Source organism: Ascaphus truei, chromosome 3, assembly GCF_040206685.1.
Source record: "Ascaphus truei isolate aAscTru1 chromosome 3, aAscTru1.hap1, whole genome shotgun sequence".
Classification (NCBI taxonomy): domain Eukaryota; kingdom Metazoa; phylum Chordata; class Amphibia; order Anura; family Ascaphidae; genus Ascaphus; species Ascaphus truei.
This window is the reverse complement of record NC_134485.1, coordinates 152,672,548-152,685,624: the sequence shown is the minus strand read 5'-3', so window position 1 is coordinate 152,685,624 and position 13,077 is coordinate 152,672,548. Positions and strand designations below refer to the sequence as shown.

The window sequence follows — 13,077 nt, the reverse complement described above, 5'->3', positions numbered from 1 at the left end:
TATATATATACACAAGTATATATATATATATATATATATATATATATACTGTATATATACTGTAGTTGCATGATGAAGCCACTGTACAAATTCATGGGTGAAGGGTGGGTATCGGGCCAGTGTGGCTTAACCCCTTAATTACCTTTGCGGTTATTATCTGATAAGGTGTTTAAGGGGTTAATTGATATCTGAATGTAATTGCAATGTATTGGCTTTGTTTTGGCAATGTATTTTGTGGACAAGACAAGGATGTTGCTGGCGACGGACACTTCGCATTGATGAGGTCAGTAGTACTTTATTTATTTTAATATGCTAGTTAATGTTTTTAATAATGGGCAATTAATTTATTATCCATATCTGGCTAATAGTTATTTTGCACATTATTGTAATTTAGGTGTTGGGGGGGGGGGGGGGGGTATGTATTGAATGTATAGGCCAGGTTTATTTTTTTTACATTCAGGGTTTGTTCCGTGGTTCCGAGTGAGACCTCTGGAGACCACCTGTGGTTTCCTCGGGTATCTCACGGGTATCAAGCTGGTGGTTCCACGGGTGACACATGCGGGGATGATGATGTGTGGTCCCACTTCTGTCGGGGCACCGCGGACCCGTAGTCTGCGGGGATAAAGCTGTGTGGTCCCACTTCTGTGGGGACACCGCGGACCCGTAGTGAGCACCCGTGAGTTCCCCAGACCCCCGTGGGAACCACCCGAGGCCCCGCAGACAACTGTGGGTCTGACCCGGGGCTCCCAGACATCCTTGGGCCTACCGTGGGGACCCAATTGTGGCCCACGGTGACCCAAGGAGACCACCTGGGGGCCATGGTGCTGGCGGGATCCACCAGCAGGCCTCCAGAACCTGTTTGAAAAGGGCTGCTGGTACCCTGTAGGTCTGTCCAGGGGCCCCGCCAGCCCACCGGGGACTCGCGTGGGGCTGCGTTATGAACCCTGTTTGTAAAATAATAAATCATGTATTTATGGGGGGGCACAGGGGGTGGGTAATGTATTTAATAAATAGAATGATGTTTATTGTGGTTCACTGTTGTTTTTATTGTGGATACTGGGGGTGGGGGGGGTGTTTCCCCAACGGTATGTGGGTAGGCCTCCCTTGTGGGTACTGGGTGAGGGTGGTTAGGCCTCACGGGGGGGGGGGGTTAGTGTGGGAGGGTATGTAGGCATCCCGAGTGGTGGGTGAGGGTGGGTTAACCCCTTAATGACTGTAGCGGTTAATAACCGCTATGGTGATTAAGGGGTTAGGGGACATTACTTTGGATGTTTTAATTTTTGTGTCTGTTTTGCAGAAGCGGAGGGGCCATGGCCAGGATGGGTGGGGGGTAACGGTATGTGGGTAGGGGGTGAGGGTGGTTAGACCTCACAGTATGCACATCGGGTCCCCCCCTCCTCCCCACATTTACATACACTGCACTCACAGCAATACAGGCAGGGAGATTTAACAGAAACATTAGGGGGAGGGGGCTTTAAACAGATTACACTCAAGGCAGAGAGATTTAACAGAAACATTAGGGGGGAGGGGGCTTTAAACAGATTACACTCAAGGCAGGGAGATACAGGGGATGTACTGTACTGTATGTTGTTTATTGCAATGCTTCAATGTGTGTACAGTATAATGTTTTTTTACAATTAGATAGATGTAATCCTTGGTATTGTAAGGGTTAGCTTTGGTTTTAAATTGTGTTTTCTGGTTGGTACTTATATATTGATTTTTGTTTACTTGATTGGTTAAAATAGTTGACTTGTTTGGAGTTACTGTATCTGTATTTTGCTTGCAATGATATGTTCACATTCATTTGCAGAATGTATATGGTGCATAGATTTTATGCATCATAAATACAATGTAAATGCAATGTATGGATTGGAATGTGAGGTGTTTCATTGTCATTTGATGATTTAGATTGTAAGATCAGTTAGGATTATTAAAGGAAATTCATTGTAATGTAGTGTGTCTGTATGGAGAAGTGTTATTTGTAGGACAGTATGGTTCATCATGTGTGTGTATATACTGTATATATAAGTTATGGTGAGTAAAAAAAATGACAAAAACCATGTTAAAAATGGTTATTGAGGCAAAAAGTGACACTGTGTGCTCATTTGCATGTCATTTCCCAGAATCCCTTGCTGCAGTGGAAGTGCTGTATGCTGGGTGATAATGGGGAAAGGCGGGGGTGCAGACCTGCCTAAGACATGCAGATGAGCATACAGCTATATTTATATATATATATATATATATATTTGTTTATCTTCATGTATTTATTTATTTAGATTTATTTATTTATTGTGCTGCTGCTGTGTGTGATTTTTTTTGGTAGTGGGTAGTGGGTAGTGGGTGTGGGTGTGGTTATTTACACGGGATCCCCCTCCCCACATTTACATACAGTACACTGCACTCAGAAACACAGGCAGGGAGATTTAACCGACACAATAGGGGGAGGGGGTCTTACACGGATTAGTCAAAGCAGGGAAGCTTAGCAGACACAATAGGGGGAGGTTTTTTTTACATAGATTACAGTCAAGGCAGGGAAGTTTAACACACACAATAGGGGGAGGGTTTTTTACATAGATTAGTCAAGGCAGGGAAGTTTAACACACACAATAGGGAGAGGGGGTCTTACACAGGTTACAGTCAAGGCAGGGAGGTTTAACACACACAAATATGTATTTAATGTATTTATTGTTTATTCTGCCTTAACCCTTCATTGCCTTAGCGGCTATCAGCTATGGTAATGAAGCAGCATTTCTGTATTTTTAATAATATTGTGCAGGAGCAGGGGGTCCTCTGAGCATTAATTTCTGGCTCAGGGAACCCCCTGCTCACTGTACAATATTATTAAAAATACAGAAATGCTGCTTCGTTACCATAGCACATAGCCGCTAAGGTAAGGAACGAGTGTTTATTTATATATGTGTTTTATTTATACTGTACATGTGCAGATGGTCTCCGGAGCAGAAACGTTTTTGTTTTAAGTCCGGGGACCCCCTGCTCCCCGAGATACAGGCCCCTTTAGGGGGTGCCGGTATCCCTCTGCTTTGTTTACATTTTACATCATCACATGATTGGGACCTTTAAATGCAGAGGGATACCGGCACCTTATAAAGGGGGCTGTATCTCGGGGAGCAGGGGGTCCCCTGACCTGAAACCAATGCGGTTCAGCTCCGGAGACCCCCTGCACATCTACACTATGAATAAAAATGTATTTTAAATAATTTTTAATGTGCCGATGTTTGCGCAGAGAGAGCAGCGGTTCTCTCTCTGCTGCAAACACATCTTGCCCCCGCCGGCCTATAGTATCATTGATGTGCATATACAGTACTGTATGTGTATGTTAGGGGTCATAGGGGTTGTTGTTATACAGTATATACACAGTATATACTGCATTACAATTTATGAATTTCTCGGCTTCAAAGACAACAGCTCGCAAACGCCCCCATGCGTTTTTACACGGCATTGCAGTATTACAGCCAGCGGGAATAAAATGCTTAAATCACGGGCGCGATATAACGCTATATACCCCGGGAGAAAACGACACAAAACCGCAGATAACCGGGATACTCCGAAATTCGCAGAGCTAGCCAAGTAAGAATAAAGTTGGTCGGTAGTATATATATATACTATATACAGTGTTCGACAAACCTATACATTTGCTCGCCCCGGGCGAGTGGATTTAACCCCTGGGCGAGTAAATATTGGCCCAAGCAGCACACGTTTGGTACTAGGTGGCGAGAAGATTTTTTTGTGTGGCGAGTAGATTTTTTGGTGATTTGTCAACCACTATATATATATATATATATTTATATATATATATATATATATATAATCAAAAAATAAATAGATGATACCGTTCTGTGGCTAACGAAATGCTTTTATTTGTGCGAGCTTTCGAGATACACTGATCTCTTCTTCCGGCGATGTTACAATGAATGAAGCAAGGATAACTTAAAAACAGTGTCTCTTGGAATGTTATCTGTGCTTGTCCTTCCACCGGTGTGGATGTGTTTTATGGCTAGAGGTGTCAAAGGGTAACTGAAAGCAAGTGAAGAAAGAGTGTGTATGTGTATCAGTGTGAATAAAAATGAATGGAGAGCCCACAGTATAAACAGTGCTCTACACAAGGTGTGTGTGGAGTGAGAGGGATATAAATGGTGTGGGTGGGTGTGGAAATGTATATATATATATATATATATATATATCTATATATAAACCATAATACTGAGTTAAGTTATGGTGAGTAAAAAAAGCGACAAAAACCCTCCACAGGAAAGCAAATATGCAAATATAACTGTATGCTCATCTGCATGTATTAGGCAGGTCTGTTGCAGACCTGCCTAAGACATGCAGATGAGCATACAGTTATATTTGCATATATATATATATATATATATAATTTATTTATTTTTACCTTCTACATTGGACAGCCACTTTAACATCAGCATTGTCCATCCTCTCATGAAGACATCACATAATCTTATATTTATCTCCTCAATTCTGCACTCCATATAATGGCATATAGAAAATATAATTTATTAGATAATAGTGTGGCAGTGGACGGTTACGAAGGCTCAAAATGTTTGCATATTGCCACGATGACTATGATTTGTAAGCAATGATACTTCATGGTCCATGCACCTTATCTGCAAACTTTAAGCAGGATTCATACTGTAGCTTAAAGTTTATGAATAACCTGACTTTTACTATTAACTATAATATACAGACCTTGCATAGCAGTAAGGCTGATTAAGATTGCAATATGGAAAATAGCTGAAGCGCTCAAATGCAGGTATATCTCAAAATGATAATAAGCCAGACCACTGTACCAGGGTACTAACAATTGATATAGTACCTATTGTGTCATATAATGGGTACTATCCTCCTGAAGACAGGTGGTGTGTGGTGCAACCCACTCACCATCAGTCTCATTGGCAGGTTCCCCTGAAAAATATGCAAATACTCACATCCTGGTAGGGCAGGCAGGCAGGCTGTGCAGCTACTCAATGCAATACAGGGAAAAGGGAGACCAAAAAGCGCACCAGCACAAACGGAGCAGGAAGAACCCAAGACAAAAAAATGATTAAAAGGGCACTTTAATGTGGCAAAAGACCCATCCAATGCATTTCGAACGTCGCAGCGTTCTTTTTCAAGGATAAAACACAATGTGATAACATCCATTATATACCCTCTTACCTGTGGGCCATTTCGCGCCAAAAATCAGAACCTGATGACGTCATAACAGAGCGACTTAGTGCCGATCTAAGGGCAAAAGGAAGTACCAAAGGCAGTGTGGCCATCTTGGATGTGGGCAAACATAGGAACACAATAACAAAGCTTTATTGACCATTCCAGCAGAACAAAATACATTGCTGCTAACTGGACAAGCATATTTAAACGAAATAAAGCTATATTAAACTAAACTAATGCTTAATAAAGGGTACTATTATATCAAGAAAAAACATGAACAAGGTGGATTAAAAAACTAGCTGTGTTGCAACTAAGTTATATACAAAAAAAAGGTTAAAAATAAAAACCTCTAGACATGATTAAAAAAATGTGCAAGAAAAGTAAATTTAAAGACATATTACACATACATACTGCATAACACAGATTGTGTACCTAAATCATAGGAACCAGGGAAATACAACCATTATAAAATATGAAGTATTATCCACAAGATACATCAAAGAACAATTTAAGCTTACATATTAGCATAATATTTGCATGATAAGGCATAGGTTCAAAGGTTATAATGATAAGAATATAATGTCCAATATAATGACAATTGTCTTATTTAATCTGTATTACCAACTAATTACACCATAATACGTCTATCACAAAAATGTTTACAAAAAATGTGTTACTGCTGCGGCACAGTTTATTCGAGCATTTGCCCGTTCTGTGCCGCAGCAGTAGCCTGGCGCGCGCCCGAGAGTGACGGGCGCGCGCCGAAGCAGCGGAAGAGCGCCTCCGATCGGGGCGCTCTCCCTACCGCTGCCGGGTCCGCCGGGTCCCCCGGAACCCCCTGCCGCTGTCCCGCGATCGCGGGACACCAGGGCTCCCTCGGGGAGCCCCTGGACGCGCGTGCAGGGGGCGCACGCTCCCGAAGACGCGTGACCGCGCGTCTATGACGCGCGGCACGCCGAGGGGCGGCCACTAGCAAGCCGGGAAATCTCCCGGCTTGCGGATCTGGCCGCAGTGTAATAAACTGTGTCGCCAGTGTAGTTGCCAGTCAATGTTCAAGCCCATAGGGAAGCGCGTTTGGAGAGTGAAGATCCAATACGCCTCCCTACGGTCCAGAAGGTTGATATGATCACCTCCTCTAGATTTAGAAATAACTGATTCAATCCCCAAAAAGGAAAAATTATTAATTCCTCCCTGACCACATTCAGTGAAATGTTTTGAGACTGGATGATTAGTGTCTCTCAATTTTATGAGCCTTAAATGCTCTAACATCCTGACCTTAAGGGCTCTAGTCGTCCTCCCCACATACCTCTTGCCACAACCACATGTTATTAGATAAATCACAAATTGACTTTTACAATTTATAAAACTGTTAATCTTAAATTCCTTATTTGGTAATATATTCACATATATGGCGGTGGCAAGGCAAACTGGAAAAAATTGTTACATGCACTACAAGAGCCACATTTGAAGGAAATCCTAGTGATAAAAGGTTTTTTGAGACCAGAAGATTTGAGTTCACTTGGTGAAACATGAGATCCAATTGTTCTCGCTCTACGATATACAAAAGTATTACCAGAATCCACATATTTTTTAAGGACAGGGTCCATGGATAAGACATTCCAATGTTTTGAAATTATAGAGTTTACTTTTCCACTTTGTTTACTAAATTGTGAAATAAAAAGAGGACATTTGTTTTTTAATTCTGTCAGTCCATGTGAGTCCTGTTTAATACCAATTGTCTTAACATTGTTAGCAAGGCGAGAATCTCCAATTGGATGTGTGGGCAACAATGATGCTCTCTCTGTATGTAATGCATTTTCAAATGCAATTGCTAAATGTGATTTGGGGTATCCCCTTTCCAAAAATCTCCTTGTAAGTTCCTCAGACTGAGAAAGGAAACCACTCATAGTGGAACAATTCCTTCTCAGTCTGAGGAACTGTCCCCTTGGTATGGCCTTTATGACATGGGATGGGTGGCAGCTGTCCGCCCTAAGAAAGGTGTTCCTGGCATTTTGCTTCCTATAAACATCCGTTTGGATTTTTTTGTCTATGTCTACAAATAATTGTAGATCCAGAAATTCAATGTGATGGAAATGAAAATTTAATGTAAATCTTAGATTATAAAGATTATTATTAAGATAAGATACAAAAGTGTGAAGTGTAGTGACATCCCCCCTCCAAATAATAATTAGGTCGTCCACAAATCTTTTATAAAAAACAATATTGTGACGAAATAAATTAGTGCTCGAATAGATAAAAAGTGCTTCCCACCATCCCATAAATAAGTTCGCAAAAGAAGGAGCAAAACTTGTACCCATAGCAGTGCCAATAAGTTGCAAATAAAACTTACCATTAAATGTGAAAAAGTTGTGCGTGAGTAAAAAGTGTATAGCGTCCAAAATAAAAGCCGATTGAAAAATTGATATTTCTGGTATCTCAATAAATTGGCGGACCGCTGCCAAACCATGGTCATGTTGTATAACAGAATACAGAGAGGTAACATCAAGTGTTACCCACAGGTAATCATTACCCCATTTAACATTTTTGATCTGATCAAGAAGATCACCAGAGTCCCGTATAAATGAGGGCAATTTCCTAACAAATGGCTGAAGAAAACCATTAACATATCTTGACAGACCATCTCCCAAAGATCCAATACTAGAGACAATGGGACGACCTGGAGGGTCGACCAATGTCTTGTGGATCTTTGGGAGATGGTGGAAGATAGGAATAATGGGATGAGATGGAATAATGAATTTAACCTCGTCCTTCGACAGAACTTCCATAATAACACCTGAGTCAACCAGTTCTACAAGGAACTCCAAGAATTGCGGTGTGGGGTCGGCGGATAGTACACGATAGGACCGGCCATCATCCAGTTGGCGTAATGCCTCCCTGATGTAACCGTCTCTGCCCTGCTCTGTTATGACGTCATCAGGTTCTGATTTTTGGCGCGAAATGGCCCACAGGTAAGAGGGTATATAATGGATGTTATCACATTGTGTTTTATCCTTGAAAAAGAACGCTGCGACGTTCGAAATGCATTGGATGGGTCTTTTGCCACATTAAAGTGCCCTTTTAATCATTTTTTTTGTCTTGGGTTCTTCCTGCTCCGTTTGTGCTGGTGCGCTTTTTGGTCTCCCTTTTCCCTGATTAAGATTGCAGTAATAAACAAGTAAATCACATCAATTACATATTTTAGAGGAGAAGCTCTTTTGTATGTTCTTTTTTTTCACTTTTTTGGACATTTAACACAATTTTTCATATTTTAAAGACACAAACATATTAATAAAATGCATAAGCACTTAATTATAAGATAGACAAATACATATTTATTTAAAAGGGAACTGCAGCCACCCTTTACATCCCCAAAAAATCAAACACGTTCTGGACACCTACATCATAAAAGAAGACAAGTCAGTGTTACTGTACATTGCAAAAAAGTAAGGGACATTAAAAAGAAAAACATATTAAGTGCTTAAACCTGGTGGTGTTGCGGCTGAACAGTTTGAGACAAACTGAACATTATGAAGTCGTTTTTGCATAAACTTACAGTTGATTATCACACCACTAATATAAAAGGTGCCACTAAACTTTACGTTTATCCACTTCTCTTTAAATCTGATGCCCACTGACTGATGCCTTGCAAAAGTGTAACCATTATGCTTAACGTACGTCGACGACTAGATGTTCTTTGATGACGTAGTAAGGAAGAGCAAAATGGTGAGCGCTTACACCACACTTTCAGATAGCCGATAGACGCTTACATGCGTCTGTTGCTTTTTTATCCTGTTTTTTAAGTCTCTTTATTTTCTAATTCAACTGGGGACAGAGCACGTCTACTATTAGGGTATTGGCACCTACCACCTCTCTACCCAAGCTGTCACAGTCTTGTAAAGCAGGCTCCTACAATTCAGATACTAGAAAGAAGTTACAAAAGGGGATACAAAATACTTTAAATAGATTTGTTCATTCAATTTACTCCTCAGGACACTATTTATTTTAAATGTCTAAAAACGGCAAACAGATTATACAGTTACTATTCAGTAACTAAACCACTCTACAGTACATGAGAGAAGAAAATGCTTCTGAATTTCAAGCCTTGGGACGACTTATTTATTAGCCATAAATTGAATGTTACCACATTGTATGGGTAGACAAATACATGCATGCAGTTGACTGGAGGCTGTCTTTAATTAGGACACATTTCTTTGGTCTGTCACTTGCCTACTATTAGTTACTAAAGCTATAGTGGACATTATTAGCCTCTACACTTTATTGGGGGTCGCCATCTGTGGACACTTAAGGAGGAGACTGATAGACAGCCCGTTCTTTAATTTTAGAGGTAGACATTTGTAGTCCGTTATTTGAGTATCCCTGTATTATACATTTATTTTAATCAGATGTAAATAAAAGTTATTTCTTAGTTCACTCCTGTATCTGCAGCTATTGCACATTTGCTACTTAGGGAGACAACTAAGAGCTCATAAAATGGGATTCTTTTCTTCTAGTTTTGGTTTCTTCAGTATTATCTCAGCTAAGCACCACCCTTACATATTTCATAGGCACAGCGGGGTTATCTTTTTAGTTGGTCTGAAACGTAGAATTGAGTTTAAATAAAGATAGCACCTCCTTGTTTAAAATAGTAAGTTTACGGTTGATTTACCAAAAGATGCTTGTCTCCGCATTAGAATGTGCAGATCATAAAATGACCACTTAGAAAAGGATGCACACACACCTTGCTGTCCCAGTAATAAAGATGCCCACATATTTGGATACAAAGGTGATCAATTTCCCTGCTGCTTTATGCCCTTTTCAATGTATTACAGTATGTTTTCTTGGTTTGCTATATGAACTAGTTTGGAAGCTACACCCCTTCCTCTTTTGAAATAGGCATATTGTGTGCCCTGGGAAGCAGGATCTTTGCCGATTGATCACGGGAGAACAGATCAATCAGCAACTTAGATAATTCCTTTGCGGTAAAAAAAATAAACTGCTGCACTTATTTTTTTAAAAAAGGACAAGACACAAAATGTGTCTAAGAAAACACAAATAAATAAAAGAGGAAAAAAAAAAAAAAACTTACTGAAGCACAGGCCAAAATGCCTAGGAATCCAATTTTCTGCACCATGTTTTGAACAGCTAGCTTAGCTCGAGATGCAAAGTCCTGCAAAAAGTGAAATACCCAATTAAAAAGTGAAACATTCATAGCATTTAAGCTTAGGTATCTTATTCTGAAGATTGTGTAAATGTGTCTTTCAAGTAATGAGAATAATCTGGCATCTTGGAATATATGAACAATAGCACCACAGATTTCTACTTCCTTTTATCAATTCGACAACTGGTTACAAAGGCTTGCACATTTAGAGGGAAAAAGTACAGTAGAAAGCAGCACATGATCAAATGCAGTGCAGTCCCACTTCGTAACTTATACTATACTCGTGGTTCAATAACGTGAAAACCTTCAGTTTTATAAAACCTTATGTGCCCTTTGTAATGTTTGTTGCACTATTTCAGATATCTTTACAAGTTTTTCAAATATAGGCTTCAATGCCTTTGAAAAGCAAAACAAGGAATATACAGAAGGATATACAGTACTATACAACACAACCTGCATTCACTAAGGTTATTTGGGGCTCATTCTATATTTGCAACCGAGAATGAAAGGCAAGACAAATTCCAAAGCTGTACTGATCAAGGTGAGTCAAAGCAGAATTATAGTGACTGACTATATGCCCACAAAACAGTTTTTCAGAATAGAAAATCAGAATGAAGTATAGGAATGTATAGGAATGTAGGAAACCAAGGCAAGGTGTGCATTTTCAAGTCTATATGATTGACCAAATGCAAGTGGTTTAAAATAACATGTAAAACATTTACTGCAGGACCAGTTTCCTGAAAATTTGGGGCAGGGACTCATTGTGCTTGTGAATTCTATACACAAAGAAGAGTTTTCAAATATTTCATTTAATTTGGAAGTCTGTCACTGTGATTACCTCTTGAATTGTCTGAGGTAGTGCTATACATGGGCGTAGGGTTGCCAGGTGGCTTGACACAATGGTGAAAAATGCAGTGCGCTCGAAAAGTCGGTGGGGAGGTATGTTATTTATAAATTCTCAGACCATGACGTAATTTTTTTCTAAATTTCACTCCACGTATGCACCAATTGACACTATTTCATATTCTATTTCGCAAAAAAATCTGGGAAGGGTCTGGGAATTGGGCGCCCTCCCAGCATTTTTTACAAAATAGAATATGAAATAGTGCAAATTGGTGTATACGTGGAGTGAAATGTAAAAAAAAATGAATGGTCAGATCAATTTAAAATAACATACCTGCAGTCATACATGGCGAGCTATACTGATCTTAATGCTTCTCTCACACTACTTCCAAGATTGTTGCAACACCGCTCATCCACCCTCTACCCCCTCTCGCACCACCCCCTCCTCCGCTTTCTCCCTCTTCACCACTCCCCCACCCCCTCCTCCTCCCTCTTCACCACTCCCCCACCCCCTCCTCCTCCCTCTTCACCACTCCCCCACCCCCTCCTCCCTCTTCACTACTCCCCCACCCCCTCCTCCTCCCTCTTCACCACTCCCCCACCCCCTCCTCCTCCGTCTTCACCACTCCCCCACCCCCTCCTCCCTCTTCACCACTCCCCCACACCCTCCTCCTCCCTCTTCACCACTCCCTACCCCCTCCTCCTCCCTCTTCACCACTCCCCCACCCCCTCCCTCTTCACCACTCCCCCACCCGCTCACTCTTCACCACTCCCCCACCTCATCCTCCTCACTCTTCACCACTCCCCACCACCAACTTCACCCCCCCCATCTCACCCCCCCCTCCACCTCACAACCACCCCCCTCCTCAAACCCCACCTCACAACCCCCTACACCCCACATCCTCACAACACCCCCACCCCTCCTCACCCCCTCATTCTCCTCTCCCACCCCCCCTCCTCCTCACACCCCCTCATTCTCCTCTCCCACCACTCCTCCTCCTCCCCCCCTCATTCTCCTCTCCCACCACCCCCTCCTCCTTCCACCCCCTCATTCTCCTCTTCCACCCCCCCTCCTCCTCCCCCCTCATTCTCCTCTCCCACCACCCCCTCCTCCTCCCTCACCCCCATCCTCCTCTCGCACCCCCTCCTCCCGCCTTCATTCTCCTCTCCCACCACCCCCCCTCCTCCCTCTTCACCACCTCCACCCTCCAAACAACCCCCCACCCCCTCCTCCTCACAACCCCCCACTCCCTCCTCACAACCCAACCCCTCCATACAACCCCCCACTCCCCTCCTCACAACCCCCCACCTCCTCACAACCCCCCCACCCCCCTCCTCACAACCCCCCCACCCCCCTCCTCCCCCCAACACTCTCCTCCTCCTCGCAACCCCCCCCACCCCCTCCTCACAACCCCCCCACCCCACTCCTCCTCCCCCCAACCCCTCCTCACAACCCACCCACCCCCCTCCTCCTCCGCTCAACCCCCCCACCCCCCTCCTCTTCCCCCCAACCCCTCCTCCTCACAACCCACCAACGCCCCTCCTCCTCACAACCCACCCACCCCCCTCCTCCTCCTAACCCCCCACCCCCGTCCTCCTCCCCACAACCCCCCCATCTCCTCCCCACAACCCCCCCACCTCCCCGCTACCCACAATAAACCTGGCACGGCTGTTTAACCACTTCATTGCCTTAGCAGTTAGTCGCTAGGGTAATGAAGTGGCCTTTAAATGCATTTTTCCTGCCTTGGATGCATGCCGGGGGGGTCCGGTGCTGGTATTAATGGTATCAGCTCCGGAGACCACCGGCATCAATCCCAGCCAGGAAAAAGGCCAGAAATTTTTCTAAGTGCCGATCCGCCACTCATCAGCAGCCTCTCACCATCAACTTG

The 13,077-nt window shown here is 42.8% G+C and overlaps 1 protein-coding gene across 6 annotated transcripts in view; it reads right to left on the bottom strand.

Moving 5' to 3' along the window:
• VMP1 (vacuole membrane protein 1) overlaps positions 1 to 13,077 on the bottom strand; it is a 479,796-nt gene that overhangs the window by 142,706 nt on the left and 324,013 nt on the right. For 5 of the 6 annotated variants that reach the window (XM_075589660.1, XM_075589661.1, XM_075589657.1 and 2 more), the window contains one exon: positions 10,274 to 10,354. The exons of the other annotated variant lie outside the window; for it this stretch is intronic. In XM_075589660.1, coding sequence (XP_075445775.1) covers positions 10,274 to 10,354 — 81 coding nt within the window. The remainder of the gene's footprint in view (positions 1 to 10,273; positions 10,355 to 13,077) is intronic. 6 annotated transcript variants of the gene reach the window in all.